At 42.7% G+C, this 22,560-nt stretch overlaps 1 protein-coding gene across 1 annotated transcript; it reads left to right on the forward strand.

Moving 5' to 3' along the window:
- The first annotated feature begins 5,085 nt into the window (after positions 1-5,085).
- LOC139309623 (vomeronasal type-2 receptor 26-like) lies at positions 5,086-17,052 on the forward strand. Its single transcript, XM_070933756.1, has 6 exons — positions 5,086-5,247; positions 5,889-6,258; positions 12,178-12,641; positions 13,709-13,918; positions 14,282-14,408; positions 16,157-17,052. Exons 1-6 carry the CDS (start codon positions 5,086-5,088, stop codon positions 17,050-17,052), a joined length of 2,229 nt encoding a protein of 742 aa, XP_070789857.1.
- Positions 17,053-22,560: the final 5,508 nt, after the last annotated feature.

Below are 22,560 nucleotides of genomic sequence, written 5' to 3' on the forward strand. Positions count from 1 at the left end.
CACACATAACTCCGAGCCAGACTCTTCATTCTAACTATACCAGGGTGCCCTTCATGCAGCAATTCCAACACCCAATGCCTTAATCAAGAAGGGATAACCACCCTGTGCCCCCAAAATAAACAACCTCCCAACATAGACAACTCATTCTTTTTGTTAAAAAACACTTGAAAATCCCCACTGTCCACCTTAGTTGGCCAACCCATCATGACCCAGCCCATCACAGTACGTAAAACAGTGTCTTTGGCAGATACCCTTGCCACCTCACCAGACGAGAGTGGCCCCAGGGATACAACATCGATCAATAATACAGGGGCTTCTGGAGTTGGGTTCTCCAACAGATCGGGCAAGGTGTCAGGTTTCGGTTCTGTCTTAAAATAAGTTTCATTTTCAAGCGCAGTCTCTAATGAATCATTCTTTATTAAGAACAGAAATAGCCGACATTTCTGAGGCTAATTGCAGCTCAACTGGCCCCTCCTTCCAACCCCCTCCTCTTCCGCTCTCCAACCCGATTTCTCATTGGCCATTAGCCAATCCATCTCTCCGTCCTGGCACGTACTTCTCACAGGAATGTGACCCCCACCCTCATCCCCCAGAAAACCCTATCTCTTGCATGCAGAAAACTAGGTAAAAGTTCATCTCAGCAATAATTCAGCGCTTCTGGTCTTCATGACAGCACTGGAAGAGAGCATAAGTTGGAGTGCTGACACAAGGGGCATTGGCTGAGGGCATCAGCATGGCCCAGAGTCCGACCCGGTCGGTGGATTAATCTGTACGAGTAAGCAGCCAGGAAAATAGACCATCTGGTCATCCGGGGGGAGAGAGCGACCGGGGTTGGTTTGTTGCCAGCCAAAAGTCCCAACAATGGCTGGTGGTCCATAATAAGTTCAAAAGTCCGGCCAAACAAATATTCATGAAATTTTTTGACCCCCACTACAGCCGCTAAGGCCTCCCTGTCCAGCTGGCTGTAATTTCGTTCTGCACTGGATAGAGTGTGAGAGTAATAGGCAATGGGCACCTTTAACCCATTTGGTAGTCTATGGCTCAACACAGCACTCACACCAAAAGGGGATGCATCGCAGTCAAGTACAAGTGGCACCTCTGTGAGTTACTATAGTTTGTGATTCTACCATAGTGTCATCTACCAGCAGCTGCTGGTATGCCTGCGCAAGGTCTAACTTAGCGAATATCTTGCCAGGGCCCAGGGAGTGAGGCAGATGGTGGATGATCGGAACGGGATAGGCGCTCTATTGCAACGCCTTATTGATCGTGCATTTATAATCAGCTCAGATTCTGATTGATCCGTCTGACTTTACTGGCGTGACTATTGGGTTTTCCACTTAGCGTGATCTACAGGAACTAGCACCCCTTGTTTGATCAGTTTGTCAAGTTCTGTGTCTATTTTTGGTTTTAGGGCAAATGGTACCCGTCTTGCCTTTAACTTAGTCTGGGCTACATTAGGGTCTAAATTAAAAGAGATAGGGGTCCCCATATACTTGCCTAGCGTCTCTTCAAAAATGTCCTGGAACTTGTGCAGGAGGCTTTCCTTTAGGGATGGTCCGCCGATGCTGTGGACACCCATGAAACCCATGCCTAGGGCTCGGAACCACGCTAGGCCCAGGAGACTTGGCAGCAACTTGTTGACGATGGTCAGGGGAAGCTCTTTCTGGAACTCGCCGTAGGTGATCCGGAACGTGTCCACGCCTTCCACAGGGACTCGGTTTCCTTGGTAGTCGAGGAGGCGAACTCGTTGCCATGAAAGCTGGTTTCTCTGGAACTTCGGTATAAGCGATTTAAGCATTGCCCAGGACATGATTGACAGGGCAGACCCGGTGTCGATTTCCATGTCGCATGGTCTCCCTTCAATTTCTACTCTCGTGTAGACCTTTTCCTCTACAGATGTGCTGGCTTGGCCGATTCTCATGTTGTAGGTCTCTCGCTTTTGATTCTCGTGCTGTTTTCTCGCGCCGCCATCTCTGGTTGGCTGATTTGAATGTGTCGGTTCTGGTTGGTCGTGATAGTCACATGACTTGTTATTTCGAGGAAATTGAGCTCTACAGACTCTGGCCAAATGGCCCTTCTTTTCACAACACCTGCAAATGGCGTCTCGGTATTTGCAGGACTGTCTCTCGTGAGCTCCACCACAGCTCGAGCAGTTTTCTCGGCAACGACTTTGCTAACCCTTCTTTTTGTCAGTGTGGAAGACGTCCTCGTCTGACTCTTCCTCTGTACTGGTTCGCGCCTCCTCTCGATCAACAGGTGCTGACTTTGGGCCGTCTTTGCTCAGCTGTGGACGTTGTAGCGCTTCAGAAGCCTTAGTGGATGCTTCGTGCGCTCTTGCTTCATCTAACGTGCCGGCTAATGTCAAATCTAGTGACAACAGCTCTTTAATTCAGGGTGAGACTTCAGCACAGAAACACAGACAACAGCCCTCCTTATATACAGTTCTGAAATACCCGTTAACCAATCACAAGCATTGCTGCACTTGAATTTCCCACACAAAATAGATACATACATAACAGTGCCCCCTATCCCCAACCCCTCCAGTTGGCGCAGCATGATACCATGGTCAATGGTATCAAAAGCCATCGAGAGATCTAATAGGACTAGGACAGAGGAAGAACCCCTGTCCCGAGCCCTCCAGAGATCATCCACCAATGCGATCAATGCCGTTTCTGTGCTGTGCCCAGGCCTGAAACCCAACTGGAACAGATCTAGATAACTAGAGGAAAAGTCAGGAGGTTAAGCAGGAGGTTGGACTAAAAGATCTCCAAAGTCCCTTCCAACTCAATTCTGATTTAGTTGATAATAAGACACTAAAATAGAATAACAAAGGGGACCTTGGAGGTCTTCTAGTCCAACCCCCTGCTGAGGCAGGAGACCCTATAGCATTTCAGAGAAAAATCTCTCTTTTTCCCAGTTTTTCTGAAAATATTTTATTCTAAAGATTTGAGCCAACCTCTTTAGTCTCCCTCATGGCCCATCTTCAAAGTTTGGAGCCACATCTGGGAGTTCTCCCTTTAGCCCTTTCACTCATCCAGGGTTCAGAGAGCTGAAAGTTCTTTTCCATTCAATTATCAAAATCATAGTGATTTATTTGTTGTCTTTATGTTTGGACTCTAGAGACCTTTCTGCAAAATTCCCCCCAAAATTAGCACAAATGTGTCAGAAATCATTTTCATGTCAATTATTAGATTCACAAGCAATGTTGGATGAAGTTTGTCTCAGAAATTCTCAGTAGGTCAATGTCTCTGGAGACAGAAAGCAAATCTCAGGGTAGTATTAGAGCAATAGCAATAGCAATAGCAGTTAGACTGATTTACTGGGTCACAGTGCTTTACAGACCACTCTAAGTGGTTTTAGAGAGTCAGCATATTGCCCCCAACAATCTGGATCCTCATTTTACCCACCTGGGAAGGACGGAAGGCTGAGTCAACCTTCAGCCTAGGGAGATTTGAATTGCCGGATTGCTGGAAGCCAGCAGTCAGCAGAAGTGGCCTGCAGTACTGCCTTCTAAACATTGAGCCATCAGGGCTGATTCTGTTGATGTCTCTTGGCTGACTGTGATCAGATCTGAAACTTCTGCCAGGAAAGAGATTTTGGTTTCTTCCAGCTCTTCTTTTTCTCTCTTAGAAAGCAGGTGACACAGAGAAGGCTCAGTCAGGAACACAATACATGTTGCTGCTGCTTCTCTTCGTGCTGATTCTGTGGCCATTGGGATCTGGTGTAATGCACAAAGCCAAATGCCTCCTGACTCTGCACCAGAGTGAGGTGGACCCACAGCATCATTACAAGCCAGGAGATTATATGATTAGTGGCATAGTCTCTGCAATGGATGCTAGGTTTCCATTATTAAACTTTGATAGGAGTCCTTCAACAAAATTCGACAGGTAAGTGAATTGTCCTGCAATCGTTACAGTCACTTCAATAAATGTCTTGCCCTTTAAAAACACAAAGTGATCTCTTCTGATCTCGCCTCTTTGCTAGCTTCCTTTTGATCCCATCTTGGGCTCCCTGTTGCACACTGCAGATCATGAAACACATTTCAAACTTTAAAGTATAAAAACCGAATCATGATATTTCCCCCCATCCACTATCCATTCTTTGCTACGAGCAAAGCTAAAGTGCAGACACAGAAGAAATAATGGAATCTCTCTTCCACCCCACTCCAAAGTTGAGTTGGTATTTGTAGGAGACCTGGTCCAAGTACAATAGAATGCTCTATTTTCTGATATGCATCAGAGATAACTCCACCATTGTTTTTCTCCAGTAAACTTTGCTTCTGGGATGAATGTCTTTGAATTAAGAACATAGGAATTTATGGAAAGGGAAAATATATCTCATTTTGATTCATGAATTCATGCCAGGGACCAAAAAGATTTTATTTTATTTTTTTTAAAAAGGAAGAAATAAGTTGGTTGGTTCATTGATTGCTCTAGTTATTTACTTGTTCATACAGTTCATAATCCAGCTGTCCGTGGATGATTTACAATTAAACAAAGTAATGGAAAACAGGAAAAGAATGATAGAAAAATCCCAGAACAACAAAAAATAACCAACAAAGCTCCATAGTACAGGGGCTCAACCTGAACTCTGCCCAAGACACTAAAAATAATCTGGTCTTTAACAGTTTAAAGTATATGAACATCAAGTTTATAATTATCTGGTCTTTAACAATTTGGGTATATCAACCATGTTTACTAAAATATAGGGAGCAGTTCATCAAACATGGATCAAAGTCCAGCACATGAAACTGAAGTTGTGACTTTTCAATATTACTATGTTTATAACAAAAAAATAAAAATTATAATAAAAAATGTTTTTATTCTTTTTAAAAAATAAATATATTGGATTATTATAAACAGTTTGGAAGCAAAATGTGATTGAGCGTGTTAAATGATGTATTACCATGGAATGAAAGCTAAATGTTATTTTCATTGATCCATTTGTACCTACAGAAAAACACTGAAGCTTCGTTGGAAATTTATGCCCTACCTTTTTGCTGTCGAGGACATCAACCAGAAGGGCCACCTCTTACCCAACATCACCCTGGGTTATAATATCTATGACAATTTCTACAAGGTGGAAATGACTACAGATCCTTTGCTGGACCTGCTTTCCGATGGGGAGGCCAATGTGCCCAACTACAGATGTGGAAGGCAAATAAACACAGTAGCTCTTCTGGAAGACTCTGAGACTGGCAGCTCCATCCAGATTTCCACCATGTTGGGCACCTACAAAATCCCTCAGGTGTGTTCTTCTTGCAGAGACCGTTTTTGAGTTATCGTAAGGACCAGCTTCTCCCTCCTTCAAAGAAAGTACGAACTCTTGAGAACTTTGTATTTCAGAAGGAACCTTTTATGGTAAGGGATGAAAGCAAGTCAAAACTCAAAGCATGCTCTGGGGTCCCTCAGCGCATTCAATTCAGGATAAAGGAAATTAGGGACCCCCTCCCCACCTTCCAATATAGATTCCAATCAATCGGCTGGTATGAAGATGACTGTACCAGCCTCTCTGAGAAACAGATACGAAGAGCTTCTCAGGGTCATCTTACAATCCACCCGTTTCCCCCCTCCCCTTTCATTTCCCAAGATGTGAGAATTCTCCAGGCATTCCTGGCGCCAGGCAATGGTTATAAATTTGGTTAAAGTTTATACAACGAGGACCAAGCAAGAAATTGAATTCTTAGGACACATAGGAAAAGAACTAAATGTGATAACTCCAAATCCTGCACCCCTTCTTCCACAAAGAATGGCAAATACACGGATCTGACAGTTATGCAACTTTGAATAAGAGGTCCTCTGCAAATGAAAAGCAGAGCTTTTTTATGGAAAAGGTAGAACTTGAATTTTGCTTGTAATATATAAAACACCATCCTCCATTTCTTTCAGATCTACTATAGCTTTGCTTCTAGGGTTATGGGGGATAAAACTCAGTTTCCTTTCTTTTACCCGATGCTCCCTGCTGAAGGAGTCCAGTACCCAGGGATGGTCCAGCTTCTCCTCTATTTCAAGTGGACCTTGGTTGGTCTCGTGGCTCCAGAAACTGACCAGGGACAGAGGTTCATGAAGACAATGGCTCCTTTGATGTTAAGGAATGGCATTTGTGCAGTTATATATCAAAGATTTCCCCTCAATGTTGCGGATGTGAATGTTAATCCAGATCCATATTACAAATGGGTAAAAGTCAATGTCTTTGTTTATGGTTCAGAGACCAGTTCATTTTTGAAAGGAATGAAAATTATAGATGTGATACTTAGAAGTTGTAGGGAAACAATAATATAGAATATAAAATACTGATATACTAGATTTAGTAAAATCTTGTTATTCTGTAATCATTAGGTTCCTGTAACATATATATTGTGCTTTTGTATCACATATATTATTCCTTTCTATTTGTATCTCCTGTTACAAACATATTGTCATTAGGCCTCTGAAATGTATCTGGTATTTGTCAAATGTATGTCCCTGCCATTTGACCTGCTCATATCAATCTCTTTCTGTGCCACCTAAAAACATGGTACGTATCTGTTGGAACTCCAGCCATCAACAAAGGGGTAATTTACATCTCAATCCTAATTTATGTCTGATCTTGGTAAGATCTGGTCTTCAGGAGCCAGGCACTAAGTGGCCAATTAAGTAAACAAAGATAAGACTAATTGGAAGTTTAGATTCCTTTGCAGGGCAACAAAGAATACACAAACATAAATTAAGGGGCCAGAATTGGGGATCTAACTGATGCTTTAAAGGTATAAAACGTGGTTACATCTTCTCTGAAGGTGTGAACCCTCCCATATACATATCTCTTTGTATGTGTTTGGAATGGTTTTACCCAGCCTTTTGTCTTTGATCAAAGATTAAATGTTGATTCTTATTCAAGCCTCCGTTTAAGTCTTTCTTTTTGGTTCACTGAGAGCTTAAGCGTATAGCCGGACCTTACATTTCTGGCGCCCAACGAACGTGGGGCTTGAAGGCAAAGTTTTCCTTCAAGGTTGCCACATTTGGCCCCCCATACAGCCAACCCCCTTGTGGTTTGGCGGCCTTCACCAACGGCGGACGGAAGAAACCGGCGAGGACCAGAGACGACGTCAAGAGCGCTCCCGGCAAGTTTAAACCGGTGACTTCGACCTGGTCGGCCGTCGGCAGATTCTGTTTCCAGCCGGACCTGAACGCCCTAATTGAGGCTTGAATTGGGTATTGGGGAAGACTGTCCTCTGCTAGGTGAGTAGAGACTTTTTCTTTTGGGTGGGGAGGGGAGTGTTGCTTTGTGAGTGTGTGAATGAGATGAGGGAAATTCCTCAGAGGTTTGCCCTCGAAGCGACGTGCGGAGATCCAATCTGCGTTTCTGATTATCCGAGAGGAGATCAGCCAGAGACGATCGCTTTGAAAGGAGTGTGACTGTTGGAATAAGAATCTGTAGTGCAGGAGAGGGCTCTGACCAAACTTCGGACCCGCAGGGGAGGTCTGGGAAATCTCTTAGGGAAAAAGAGAGGGTTTGGTTAGGCTTCGCACCGACGGAAAGGTGTGAGAAATCTCCTCAGGAGACAGAGAAAGTCTAGTCAGGCTTTGAGCTGACAGAAAGGAATCCCCTGGAAAATGGGCAACCATGCTGGTAGTCCATTCGGAATGAGTAACTTTGTAAGAAAAACAAAGCCGTGTTCCCCTCTGGACTGCGTGTTAGCCCATTGGGACACAGTAAAGCCTATTGCAGAAAAAAAGATTGTTTTAAAAAAGAATAAACTGAAAGCCCTCTGCACATCCATCTGGCCAACCTACTTAATTGGTCCTAACGTAGGAACCTGGCCTCCAGAAGGCAGCCTTGATTTAGATTTTGTCAACAAATTTGCTGAATTTCTGGCTTCCATAGGACGAACTGAAGAGGAGCTTTACATTAGCTTCTTCTCCAATCTCCTTTGTTGCCCAGACATCCAGAAAGCATGTGGGCTCACTCCAACACCCTCTTCTAAAATTTGCCCCATTGTCACTTTTGCAAAAAAGAAAAAGCTATCCAAAGTGACTGAAGAAGAAGAGGAGTTTCCCCCACCATATTATGTTGCTCCCCCTTCACCTGATGTAAACGCTGTGCCTTTAATGGCTCAGGCACCTCAGGCAACAGCACAATCCGCTATGCAGGATCAGGTGCGTCCAACTGCCCCTCAGATTAATCCACAAGCTCAGGTGCTCCCAACAACATCACAGCCGTCCCAGGCAAATCCACAAAGTTCAACATCCCAGGCAGCCCAAGCTCTGTATCCAGATCTGACGGCTTTAAGTCCTCCTCACACTAGGACGGGACAGACTTACGCACCTGCTGACCAACCGGGTCCCTCAGTCCTAGCCCCCCTTCGACAAGTTCCTATGAAAGATGAATTGGTGTTTGTTCACAAACCTTTTACTACCAATGATCTTTTCAATTGGAAAGCAGGACTTCCCTCTTACAGGGAATCCCCCCAAAGTTATGTTGAACTCGTTCAACGTGTGATGGCCACTCATAGACCTAATGTGCCTGATATTTTTACTCTCTTATCGGCACTCCTGTCTACTGAGGAAAAACAACAAGTTCTTAAAGCCACCACAGCACACTACAAAGCTGCTAGAGAACATGGCATTCAAACTAATAACGATGCCCCAGCTTTATGGCCTGAACCCCTGATTCTTTTTAGCCACAGCTATGAGGTTGATCCCAACACAGATCAGGGTGCCCTCATCCTCCAGAGAGCCAGGGATGCTATCCTTCAAGGACTGAGGCTCGGTGTTCCAAAAACGGTGAACTTTCACCGAGTTCATCAGATCCTTCAAAATCCAAAGGAATCCCCCACTGATTTTTTGAACCGTTTGAAAGATGGATTTCGGAGGTTTACTGACCTCGACCCTGATAGCCCAGCTAATGATGTTTTGCTGAAAATGACCTTTGTGGGACAAAGTGCTCCCGATATAAGAAGGAAATTGCAAAAACTAGAGACCCCTACTGCTAAGGACTTAGAGGCCCTCATTCAAACAGCTTTCACTGTCTATTCCCAAAGGGAGGAAGAGGAAGAAAAGAAAGAAGATAGGAAAATGAGAAAGCAAGCTGCTCTTTTAGCAGCGGCTTTGAGCCCCCAAAATAAAGGCAGGGGGAGACCCCTCCTGAAAAATCAATGTGCCCTGGGCGTTTTATTGCAAAAACTGGGCCCCGAAAGAGTTCCTGTGGCTTACCTTTCAAAAATCCTGGATCCAGTGGCCAGAGGCTGGCCAGCCTGTCTCCGATCTGTTGCAGCCACAGCCATCCTCATCCAGGAGACTCATAAAATAACTTTGGGGGCTCCCCTTAACGTTTATACGCCTCATTCAGTTCAAGCTCTCCTCGAACAGAAACTCCCAGCATGGGCCACCTCATGCCGGATTTCTAAGTATGCAAGCCAGATTTTAGAATCAGACTCTGTTCAGCTTCATAGATGTGAAAGGCTGAATCCAGCTACCCTTTTGCCTTGCCCCCCCGAGGATGGTCCACAGCATGACTGTTTAGCTGTCTTGGAATCTATGGTAGGCATTCGTGCAGATCTTAGGACTGAACCTTTTGACAATCCTGAGTCCCAACTCTGGACTGATGGCTCTTCTTTTGTAAAAAATGGGAAAAGATACACAGGACTGGCTGTAGTTTGCAGAGATGGCCCCCTCCTCCTACGACAACTCCCCTCTCACTGGTCCGCTCAAGCAGCCGAGCTTTTAGCCCTGATCGAGGCATGCCATCTGTCAGCTGGACTGCGCACTAATATCTATACTGACAGTCGTTATGCATTTTTGGCTGCACACACTCATGCTGCTCTATGGAAGGCTCGTGGCTTTACTGGTGCAGATGGGAAAAGTCTAAAGATGAAGCCCTTGCTAGAAAAACTTGTCACAGCTGTCAGACAGCCATCCCAGCTAGCTATCATTCATTGTCGAGGACACCAGACAGACCACAGTGAAATCTCTCGTGGGAACCGGGCTGCTGACTATTGGGCCCGCCAAGCTGCTGAATCAGGCCCTGCTGTCAATCCCAAGAATCTCTCAGCTTTGCTTCCCTGTGACCCCACGCAACACCTTCCTGCCCTATATGATACTAGGGACCAGCTACACCCTGATGGCAAGTGGTGCGATGGGTGGTGGGTTGTTCAAAACAGAATCCAGCTCCCTCAACAAATGGTGTGGAAACTTGTTCAACGAGCTCATCGCATGTCTCACAGCGGTCCTCGCCCACTCCAGAAGTGGCTCACATCCCGCTATTGCAATCCAAACTTGCGTGGCCTTTGCAAGACTGTTGTTTCTCAATGTGACATCTGCCAAAGGAACAACCCCCGAGGGGGCAGTCCGCTTCCTCTCGGTCGTCTTCGAACTGCCCGATACCCAGGGGAGGCTTGGCAAGTAGACTTTACTGAACTCCCAAAAAGGGGAGCAAAATCTAATCTTCTTGTATTTGTGGATTTATTCACTGGATGGCCAGAAGCCATCCCTACCTCCACCCAAAAAGCCAGAGAGGTGGTGAATGCCTTAGTTGATCACATTATCCCAAGATTTGGGGTCCCTAAGGGTCTTGAGTCTGACAATGGCAGGCATTTCACCTCACAGGTTACTCAGGATGTCAGTAAGTTTTTAGGCATCCCTTGGCACCTCCACTCTGTTTACAGACCACAGGCTTCATCAAAAGTGGAACGTTTGAACAGAACCCTGAAAACACACTTGTCTAAATTATGCCAAGAAACCCAACTCCCCTGGCCTAAGGTACTACCACTAGCCTTAGCAAGAATTAGAGCCCTGCCTTCAGGGAAATTAGGATTGTCACCCTTTGAAATGATGTATGGGAGACCCTTTGTTGCTTCTGCCCTGCCAGATTCTAGTGAAGGGGAAAGAAATATCACCTCATATTTGCATAATCTGGCGCAGGTTTTGTCCTCTATCTCTAAACAGGTCCAATCCGCTTTACCTCCAGCTGCTGATGTGCCACCATTGGCTGAACCGGGCCAGTGGGTAAGGATCAAAGAACTCTCTCCCACCTGCACTCAGCCCAAGTGGTCTACACCCCGTCAGGTTCTTCTGAGCACCCCCACAGCTGTGAAAGTGGACGGCGTCAAAGCGTGGGTCCACGCATCACGAGTCAAGCACGTCCCCGAGCCCCCTGAGCAGTGGCAAGTCCAACAGCTGGAAGGACTCAAGCTGAAACTTCACCGCTCCCCAGCATCGCCTGCTGACCTGTTCACTGATGAACTGGATAGACTGGACACCCATTGAATATATTTGGTTTGCTGTTTTTGTTGTCTTTGCTGTTTTTCTGCTCTGTTGCTGCTGGTTTCCCCGCACATTCTTTGGAAAAGGTGACAATGACTCTGCTCTTTATTTTGGTTCCACAACTTGTCTCAATGTTTTTGATCCTCGGGACTTTTATACCCGCAGCCAAACTCTTCCCCAACTGAACCTCACATGATCCTTAAAACCATCCCTACTAAATATGTACCTCTTTTACAGAATGATGGAAAGCATTCCATCGTTTAAATAAAAAGAGTGAAATGTAGGGAAACAATAATATAGAATATAAAATACTGATATACTAGATTTAGTAAAATCTTGTTATTCTGTAATCATTAGGTTCCTGTAACATATATATTGTGCTTTTGTATCACATATATTATTCCTTTCTATTTGTATCTCCTGTTACAAACATATTGTCATTAGGCCTCTGAAATGTATCTGGTATTTGTCAAATGTATGTCCCTGCCATTTGACCTGCTCATATCAATCTCTTTCTGTGCCACCTAAAAACATGGTACGTATCTGTTGGAACTCCAGCCATCAACAAAGGGGTAATTTACATCTCAATCCTAATTTATGTCTGATCTTGGTAAGATCTGGTCTTCAGGAGCCAGGCACTAAGTGGCCAATTAAGTAAACAAAGATAAGACTAATTGGAAGTTTAGATTCCTTTGCAGGGCAACAAAGAATACACAAACATAAATTAAGGGGCCAGAATTGGGGATCTAACTGATGCTTTAAAGGTATAAAACGTGGTTACATCTTCTCTGAAGGTGTGAACCCTCCCAGATACATATCTCTTTGTATGTGTTTGGAATGGTTTTACCCAGCCTTTTGTCTTTGATCAAAGATTAAATGTTGATTCTTATTCAAGCCTCCGTTTAAGTCTTTCTTTTTGGTTCACTGAGAGCTTAAGCGTATAGCCGGACCTTACAAAGTCTTTCGAAACCTGTTGTAGGTAAAGTCTGGATCACCACAGCACACTGGGATTTGAGTCTTCATTTGAAGGGTAGGGCATATTTCTTGAAACACATAGGTGGCGTTTTCTCTTTTGTGATAAAGAAAAGGAAATGGGCAAACTATGATGCTTTTAAAATCTTTAGTAACATCCTTGCTGACTTTATGGAGAAAACCTTTAGATGTTCATCCACCAAGGATGCCTTTTCAGTAAAAGTCTGGAGACGGTGTAGACAGACAGAAGAACTGGTGTCTCTGAGGAAAGAGGAAATTGATCGGATCCTTACCCTGGACAGCTATCTCATCTACAACACCATCTGGGCTGTGGGAAGGGCCTTAAATTTAGCTCATGTAGCCACACGCAAGAGATCAGCGAGGAATAGGAGTGTGAAGGTGGAAGCTACAAGGCTGAAGGCTTGGCAGGTATTTTTTTTCCCCATTAGACATTTTTCCTCCAAATTTGGGAAATAGTTTTATAAGTGGATGCCTTGGTTATTTATTCTGGGGGAAAAAACTAAATTATCATGAAATTCACATCTTGAATAATTCTATTCCCTTTAGTTTCTTTTCCATTTCCTCTTTTTTTCTTTTGACAATATGTTCTTATTTTAATTTTAAAGCAAGTACATTAATAGCTTGATTCTTCAGCCATTCATTTTTCCTCAAACTGATGAGCTGGTATAAATGAGAAGACAACTTTGGGTCAAACATTAGACTGTTAGAGACAATCAGGTAATTCTCTCAAATCTGAGAAAGGTATGACTAGCAGCCAGAAGAAAGATATAGTGAACCAATATCAACTCTGAAGAACAACACAGGAAAATAAGAATAATGAAGATACCTATTTTATTTATGCTGTTAATGATAAAAGACAAGAGAGAAATCTAAAAACTAAAAAGTTAAAGGAAAACCTGAATGGTGAATCTCTATTTTTAGAATGGAGTAATAGAATGGAGGCCTTTGAACTCTAATGATGGAGAAGATTCCTGCAAGTCCCTTGGACGGCAAGGTGATCAAACCGGTCAGTCCTAGACTAGATCAACCTTGACTGCTCTTAAGAATGCCAGAACCTGAAGATGAAACTCAAATATACAAATATACAGTCATAATTCTGCTCTACGTATTTAAACATTATTTTATTTTATTTTTATTTTATTTTATATCAAATTTATATACCGCCCTTCTCCCTGAAGACTCAGGGCAATGTACAGCCAAATAAAAACATAGACTACAAACATTAAAATACTATTAAAAAGATATATATAAATTTGGCTCTGTAATTAAAAGACAATGACATTAAGCTAAGAGCTGTTATTATTCCTCTGCTTATGGATATTTTTCTACCCAAGATTGAATCTGACTTTAAAACCTGCTTTTTCAGCCAAGAGACAGAAATGTTCAGATATCCCCCTCCCCAACACACAGCAAGGAGGTCTTTCCAAAGGACCATTAATGACATAAATTTTTCATTTATCTCATTTTCTTTTCAGCTTCATCCCTTCCTTCAAAGCGCCACCTTTTACAATAATTCCATAGAAGGAGTATATTTGGATGAGAAAGGAGACCTTACAGCTGACCTGGACATTGTGAACTCTATTGCTTTCCCCAACAAAACTGTCAGGAGAGTGAAATCTGGGAGTCTAGAAAAACGGAAATCCCAGGAGTTTATATTATCCATTGACCAGGAGAGGATCTCACAGGTGGAAATGCTGAGCAAGGTGGGAGTATTATTTATTTTATTCCACTGAAGGTGGCAATAACAGGGGAGAAAAAGTTTAGGGATAGGTTTGGGGTTGTTTTCATTGCCTTTGAGTTTTCACATCAGCTGATCAGATCCTCAAGAGTGAGACTTTCTTTATTGGCTATTCAGATGGTCATGAACTATAATCTTCTATTTTCATGCAAACTATTCACTCAGTTTATGGACAAGGTGGTAGCCTGAGCTACTCATTCAAAACGAATCAAAACGAAATGTCCATTCAATATATCACTGAACAATTATTGTATTTTATGTATGCCACCCATCTCACTATCCAGAGTTTTATTTCTTTTTCTCTCCTTAGCCCTTCCCTCCTTCTACATGTGTGGAAAGCTGTCGCACTGGATTCATGAAGGTGGCTCAAGAAGGGAAGCCCATCTGCTGCTATGATTGTCGTCCTTGTGCAGAAGGAACCATCTCCACCATAGAAGGTGGGTGACACCAGAAAATGGGGCAAGGCTTCGTGAGTTCTATAAAGGGTTTTTTTTAAAGTAGGCATGGGTGTTTTAAAAATGATCTCTTTTTTGCATAATAAATGAAAAGAAATTATCTTGGAAGTTAAACGAGGAGCCAGATGTTCAAAGTCAGGGTATCAAACAAGCCTTGGAATTAGAAGAGGGATGACATTTCTTGGTCTTCATCTTCTTTACATGTCAATCTCTATCATTGTTTTCTTGATATCTCTGAAAAAATGGAGAAATCCTTCCTTCTCCTCTATCCTCCCACCTCTCTTCCTGAATCTAATAATACTGAGGATGAAGTTGCTTGTTTAACAGTCACAGGAACATGTCCAGCCCTGAATAGCCCTGTCAGGCCTGGAAGCCATCTTTTTCGTTGGATCTTCAGGCCTGCCACATTTACTACTGTGGGAAACTGGGAGGGGGAATTGTGTGGAGCCGGGCTGATATATAGTCATAATAACATTCCTTTCTCAAGGAGTCAATGCCATCTTGCCCTGCACCTGGAAGGCTGGAACTGGGAGGCATCTCCAGTTGGGACAGAGGAACGAAGGCAAATAATGTTGCAGGATGCAATCTGAGTCAGTCCCTGGACCACAGTTTAGTCTTACAAGCTTTTGATTGTTAGTGGAGCTCATGAGGAAGGATAGACTCAGATTGGATCCTAAACAGTGGAATATACCTGCCAGAGTTTCTGCTGTCCACTTTCCTTGGTCAAAGCAGTGGGGGGAAATTGACATTTGCAAAGTGGGAGACGATAAAAAAGTTTTCCTAACCTCCAGTTTATTCATACAGATGTGCAGATGAATCAGATCTGGAAGTGGTTATTGAGACTTTGAATCATACATTTTCCTCCTTCCTGGGCTTAAAATTGTCCAATTTTGGAAGTCCCAATGAATATTGATCCATAGAGAATTGCAGAAAAATCAATTACTAACAACGTGCCTTCCATTGAAGACCTGTATACTACACGAGTCAAAAAGAGGGCTGTGAAAATATTTACAGACCCCTCGCATCCTGGACATAAATTGTTTCAACTCCTTCCCTCAAAACGACGCTATAGAGAAATGTACACCAGAACAACTAGGCACAAAAACAGATTTTTCCCGACCGCCATCTCTCTGCTAAACAAATGATTCCCTCAACACTATCAAACTATTCACTAAGGCTGCATTACTATTACTATTAGTCTTCTCATTGTTCCTATCACCCATCTCCTCCCACTTATGACTGCAGGACTGTAACTTTGTTGCTTGTATCCTTATGATTTATATTGATATTGTTTCCTATTTTCTTATTTGTACCCTATGACTATCATTAAGTGTTGTACCTTATGATTTTTGATGAATGTATCTTGTCTTTTTATATGCACTGAGAGCATATGCACCAAAGACAAATTCCTTATGTGTCCAATCACACTTTGTCAATAAAGAATTCTATTCTATTCTATTCTATTCTATTCTATTCTATTCTATTCTATTCTATTCTATTCTATTCTATTCTATTCTATTCTATTCTATTCTATTCTATTCTATTCTATTGAGGGAGGCCTGTGGAATGCTTTAGTTTTCTTTTCTGAAGGGTGGTTAATAATGTTTGGGATGCAAACAATGCAAAACACAGCTAAATGAATGCAAAACATATCATCACTCATCTCACTCTAAGTATGCTTCTGTGGGAAGAACCTGTATTATGGTAGATGTTAATCTTTCTCTTTTCAGATGCTGAAAAATGCACCAAATGTCCAGCAGATCACCATCCAAACATCAACAGAAATGATTGTATACCTAAGACTGAAACTTTCTTATCCTATCAAGAAAATTTGGGGATCATCCTAGCTTCACTGGCCTTGTTCCTCTCTTCAGTAACAGGTTTTGTCTTGGGAATCTTCATTAAGTTCCGAGATACTCCCATAGTCAAAGCCAACAATCGGGACCTTTCCTACATTCTCCTCATCTCCCTCCTGCTTTCGTTCTTGACATCGTTCCTATTCATTGGCCAGCCGAGGAGAGGGACTTGCCTTCTCCAACAAATAGCCTTCAGCAACATCTTCTCACTTGCCATTTCTACTGTCTTGGCCAAAACAGTCACTGTGGTTTTAGCATTCTTTGCCACAAAACCAGGGAATAATATACAGAGATGGCTAGGGAAGACCTTGGCCAATTCTATCATCCTTTCTTGTTCTGGTGTCCAAGTTGTCCTCTGCAGCATCTGGTTGGGCATGTCTCCCCCATTCCCTGAGTCAGACATGCACTCTCAATCTGCAGAGATCATCCTCCAATGTAATCAAGGCTCTGTTCTGATGTTTTACCTTGTCCTTGGCTACATGGGCTTCCTGGCTATCATCTGCTTCACGGTGGCTTTCCTGGCCAGGAATCTCCCTGGGGCCTTCAATGAAGCCAAGTTGATCACCTTCAGTATGCTGGTTTTCTGCAGTGTCTGGATATCCTTCGTTCCCACCTACCTGAGCACCAAGGGGAAGTATATGGTGGCCGTGCAGGTCTTCTCCATCTTGGCTTCCAGTACTGGCTTGCTATGTTGCATCTTTATTCCCAAGTGCTACATTATTTTTTTAAGACCAGAGCTGAATACAAAAGAACATTTGATGTCAAAGTAATATAGAAATGAACTTTTCATATGATATTTTCCCAAATGCCAATAAATAACTCAAAGAAATTAATGTGTTTTAAAATTCATTTTAAAAAGTGTTTACACACATACACCTGTTTAATAGGTAATTGAGACATGACGTATGTGGCCTTTCGGGTCACAGGGCCCATGAAAAGTTTTACCAGAACATTCCCAGAGCAACCCCTGAATCTCAATATGCAGATATTTCTTCTAAAACCATTATTCTCATCAATAAGGAAAGGGCAGGGAGAAAACTGATATCTATTATATTATTTCCTTTGAATATTTATGTATACATCCTTTTCCCCTCCTTTCTGAAATGTATAAGTACAAGCTCATCCTTTTATCTGCAGCAGTGACCATCTTACTACTCTGTTGGAGGAGACTCCCATCAGTACATTCTGTCTATTAAACACTGAAGTGAGCCTTGACTCTTTGCTTTGTATTCTGAGTTTTGATTCCATATATCCAAAGTCAGGATGAACAACTTCAAGGAAGTCATTGGTTGCTTATACACAATTTCATAGGCAGACATACTGTATGTATTGAGTTCCTTTAAAGGTGGGTGTCAACCAGCGGTGAAATCTAAAATTTTTCCCTACCGGTTCTGTGGGTGTGGCTTTGTGGGGGAGGGTGTCCTGTGACTGAGTGGGCGTGGCCAACTCGATGTCACTCACAGCCGTGCCCACTCAGTCACAAGACCCCCTTTCACCAAGCCACGCCCACAGAACTCGGTAGGAAAAAAATTTAAATTTCTTTCTCCCATGGCTCCGCCCACCCGCCCCATTACCCAGACTCCTACTGCTCACCTTTCTCCCATGGCTGTCTGTCAGGGAAGGCAAGTGCCCAAAAGGTAGCGGAGTCGCTCACTCTCCTTCTTCTTCTTTTTTTTTGGAACAAAAAGTTTTTATTATTTTTTTTTTAAATTCAAACAAATAACATTTTCACTTATCTATTTAAACATTTGTAAACCCAACCTTCAACCCACCCTTCCCACCCCCCTCCCCCGACTTCCCAGAAGAAAAACAGGGTATAAATTTTATCAAACATACGCTAAAATATGCTAAGTTAATGCAAAACTTAAAACTCCCTAGACATCTTAACTCCCCTTCTACAGATTATTCATCAACCTCCCTTTAAACTCAAAATAACATGTAATCCTTTAGCCCTAAGAGTTTTTAAAGCGTTAACAAACACTAATAGAGCATTCAAAGCCTAAAAATCTCGTAATACATCTGTAAGATATTCTTAGTTCATTTACTTAATCATTTTACTCTTCCTTCTACTTTTGTTCTCAAAATTCAAATATTTTTTAAAAATCTTAATACAACAATAATTAAACCTTAATTAATCATTAATTGAACTCTTCATTCATTTACTTAATCATTATAATTAGTCATTAGTACATCAATAGATAGACCAGAGAAAGTTAATCTTCCATTCTTCCTTTCTTTCTCTATTTTTTCCAGTCTTTCTTCTTTCCTCCTACTTTTATTTTGAGGAGGTTTTGAATTTTAACTGGAGGTTGATGTATCTTTAAAACTTGTCCCTTTCTTGTAACCATTTCCTCTGATTTAGAGCCCCCATATTGACTCTTCTTGCTTATATAATCAGTCAGTTCATAGAACGAAGAATTAACTCGATCAGTTTGCAAAGAAAAGTCCAGTTGTTGCATTTCAATTAATTGTGTGAGAGCCTCTGCCAAATCTTCTTTATCCTCCGAAACCTCGTAGGGCTGGTCAGTTTCTTCTTCTTTCTGCTCCAAATTATATTTTTGAAAAGTTCTGTCAGTTAATTCTAAAAGGGCAGGAGGAAAGTTTGAAGATTCTTGAGGGCCAGCCAGTTCCAGCTTCTCTGTTTTGGTCAAAATGTCTCCTACATTGTCATTGTGCTTTCCTTCAAAAACATCCTCAATTGCTTTTATATCCTCCACCGGTTCTATAAATTTTTGTTCTATGATTGCTGTTAGGTTATTAATAATTACAATTTGGTTATTCATGGCTTCCTTTATAAATTCTGTAAGGTCTCTGAAAAAGTCCTCCTGGCTCTGTGAATCAGTTATCTGTGTCATTTCTGACGCCATTAGAGAGCCTTCACCAACTCCTTGCTTGGAAGCCATATTATTTTAAAAGAATTTTTCTTTTCACAGCCATAAAATCTCTTGAACAGCTTTCTCAGATTTATTTGTAATTTATCAAGCAAGATAGTCTTTTCTACACCCAGCTCCCAAATCGCAGCAGCTTAAATTCAGTCTCTGAGCACAAATCTGTTAACAAGCACTTTCATTTCTAACTTTCACTTTTACACCCACAACGAAGATGCCATTTCCACCTCCAGCTCAGCAAAATCAAGTACAAACAATGTATCCCAGGAGTTAAGCATCATACTTGCAAAAGCTTGTTCTCCTGCTTCCGTTCTGTTTGCTTTTGAAATCAATTAATCTTCTTTCTGAAAGCAGAGTCGGTCACCGGCGTCTGGCTCCATTTAAACGGAGTTGCCACGGATCCAGAGCTTCAGTGGGCTGAGCGGGGAGCTCTCACCCTCCAAGCCCCTGAAATTACTCCAGGGGCTTCCAGGGAGCTCTACCCTCGCCCACTGGCTCTCCTCTCCTTCTTCTCCTGAAGGAGAGGTTTTCAAGCCATCTGACAGCTGATTAATGCTTTCAGAACGGCTCCAATGGAATCGCGGGGCTGGCGGTCCAAAAAGACCATCCGCGACGCTGGCGGTGCCAACCGGAATCCCGTTCACTCTCCTTCTTGAATGAGCTGCTCTGGTCCACGCGCCGGCTGTGCAAGCGCACACCCAACCTGCCGCTGAATTAAATAAACCATGTGCGCGTGAACCAGAGCGGCTCATTCCAGAAGGAGAGTTAGCAACTCTGGTACCTTTCAGGCACTTGCCTCCCTGACAGCCAGCCATGGGAGAAAGGTGAGCAGTAGGAGTCCGGGAATGGTGCATTCCCCCAAGTCCGGGGAATGGGGCGGGTGGGCAGAGCCTCCAGCTGCCATTGCTACCAGTTCTCCGAACCACTGACCATCATCGCTACCAACTTGCCCGAGGCGGTCCTAACCGGGAGCATTTCACCCCTGGTGTCAACTGTCTGATCAGTGCACCCAAAACAAGTAAACACTCTCAGGAGTTTGAATGCCCAAAAGTAAAACTTTATTGGATACACCATTTTGGTATTGAAGGATCAAAACCAGTTCTGGTTTTCCCATTGAAATGTTTGCCTCATTAAAACAATAGCTTCCCTTTCTCTCCACCCCTGGGGGAACACATTATCTAAGTATGAGACACCTGTTTGTTATGGAAACATTCCACCTCCTCCTCAAGCACCTGCAGTCATGACCTTGATGGTTTCCAGGATCTCACGGTCTGTGCACACATTCTCGGCTTTTAATTTCACGCTTTTCTCCACTCAGCTCATTGGCAAGTTGAATAGTGATATTTGTATGAAGCAAAGCAGTTCAATTTTTACTGTGGGATTTTCATAGGCAGGATTTCCATGGGAAGACAGAAAAGTCAACTTGAGCCCATGGAAAGGATACCCCTCTTTTGACAGTCTGGTGGGACCTGTCCTTAGTCCCCTTCCTGGGAATGGGCTATAAATGGGCTTTTCAGATCTTCTCCATCTTGGCCTCTGGTGCTAGTATTCCAGGATAAATCATTATTCCTAAATGCCACCTAATTTTCCAAAGCCCAAATCTCAATTGGAAAGAATATTTAATGTCAAAGTAATAAAGTCAAATGAATTTTTGGGGAGAAGTTTCCCCAAAAGATGAAGTGATGATTTCAACACACAGTATTTCGCAAAACAGAAGTCTTAATTGCGTGGCACTTGAAGAACCTGAAGTCAAAAGGTTGATGCAGCTCATACTGAGCAAAAGTTCTCTTCAAGAATTTGTTACATTTAATGGGAACGATAAGTGGCGAGTAAAGTAGTAAAATCAAGAGGAAATCATTTGCTGATCTCCATATTTGTCTGTCGCAAAATAGGGAGTAATAACTCATCACTAAGTGGGATTCACAGGTACATAAATTCTCCTAGGTAAAAAGCCTACCTCCATTGGTGGGATGAAACTCAGGACTGGAATGTACTGATGGAAGGATACAAACTATTCAATAGAAATAGACCAAACAAAAAGAAGGTGGAGTTGCATTATATATAAAAGATCACTAGATCTGTACAGAAATAAACAAATCCAATGATGAAAACCTGCTAGAATCCATAGGAGTCAATATAAAAGGAAAAAAAGAATCACATTGCTATCCGCAAATGCTACAGGCCACCCAACAAAGCAGAAAAAATGGATGAACCTTTTGCTAATCAATCCACAAATGTATGTAGGAAACATACCACAGTAGTAATGGGAGAGTTGAACTACCCTGATATCAACTGGGAGGAAACCTGTGCATCATGTGGGAGAGCAAAAAGATCCCTAACTGACAACTTTTTCATCCAAAAGGTAGAAGATGGGAATAGAGTTTGGTTTCAGCAGGTTCTGACCAGTTTTGGAGAACCAGTAGCGGAAATTTTGAGTAGTTCAGAGAACCGGCAAATAACACTGACTGCCCCCACCCCCATCTATTGTCTGCCTCCTGAGTCCCAGCTGATCGGGGGAAAATGGGTATTTTGCATTAACCTTCCCCTGCCACGCCCACCAAGCCACGCCCACCAAGCCACGCCCACAGAACCAGTTGTAAAAAAATTTGAAATCCACCACTGGGGGGTGGGGAACTAGAGGAAAAGCCAGGAGGTTGAGCAGGAGGTTGGACTAAAAGATCTCCAAAGTCCCTTCCAACTCAATTCTGATTTATTTGATAATAAGACACTAAAATAGAATAACAAAGGGGACCTTGGAGGTCTTCTAGTCCAACCCCCTGCTTAGGCAGGAAACCCTATAACATTTCGGAGAAAAATCTCTCTTTATCCCAGTTTTTCTGAAAGTATTTTATTCTAAAGATTTGAGCCAACCTCTTTAGTCTCCCTCATGGCCCATCTTCAAAGTTTGGAGCCACATCTGGGAGTTCTCCCTTTAGCCCTTTCCCTCATCCAGGGTTCAGAGAGCTGAAAGTTCTTTTCCATTCAATTATCAAAATCATAGTGATTTATTTGTTGTCTTTATGTGAGGACTCTAGAGACCTTTCTGCAAAATTCCCCCCAAAATTAGCACAAATGTGTCAGAAATCATTTTGATGTCAATTATCAGACTCACAAGCAATGTTGGATGAAGTCTGTCTCTGAAATTCTCAGTAGGTCAATGTCTCTGGAGACAGAAAGCAAATCTCAGGGTAGTATTAGAGCAATAGCAATAGCAGTTAGACTGATTTACTGGGTCACAGTGCTTTACAGACCACTCTAAGTGGTTTTACAGAGTCAACATATTGCCCCCAACAATCTGGATCCTCATTTTACCCACCTAGGAAGGATGGAAGGCTGAGTCAACCTTCAGCCTAGGGAGATTTGAATTGCCGGATTGCTGGAAGCCAGCAG

This window comes from Pituophis catenifer, unplaced genomic scaffold (genome assembly GCF_029215685.1).
Source record: "Pituophis catenifer annectens isolate HBS135680 unplaced genomic scaffold, rPitCat1.0.hap2 SCAF_2, whole genome shotgun sequence".
NCBI classification, from domain to species: domain Eukaryota; kingdom Metazoa; phylum Chordata; class Lepidosauria; order Squamata; family Colubridae; genus Pituophis; species Pituophis catenifer.

Excerpts from the sequence above, each read along its gene's own strand:
- LOC139309623 (XM_070933756.1), top strand. The coding sequence starts at position 5,086 with ATGACTACAGATCCTTTGCTGGACCTGCTTTCCGATGGGGAGGCCAAT. Across the intron at positions 13,919-14,281 it reads ACCAGGAGAGGATCTCACAG|CCCTTCCCTCCTTCTACATG; the intron begins GTGGAAATGCTG and ends TTCTCTCCTTAG. Across the intron at positions 14,409-16,156 it reads AACCATCTCCACCATAGAAG|ATGCTGAAAAATGCACCAAA; the intron begins GTGGGTGACACC and ends TTCTCTTTTCAG.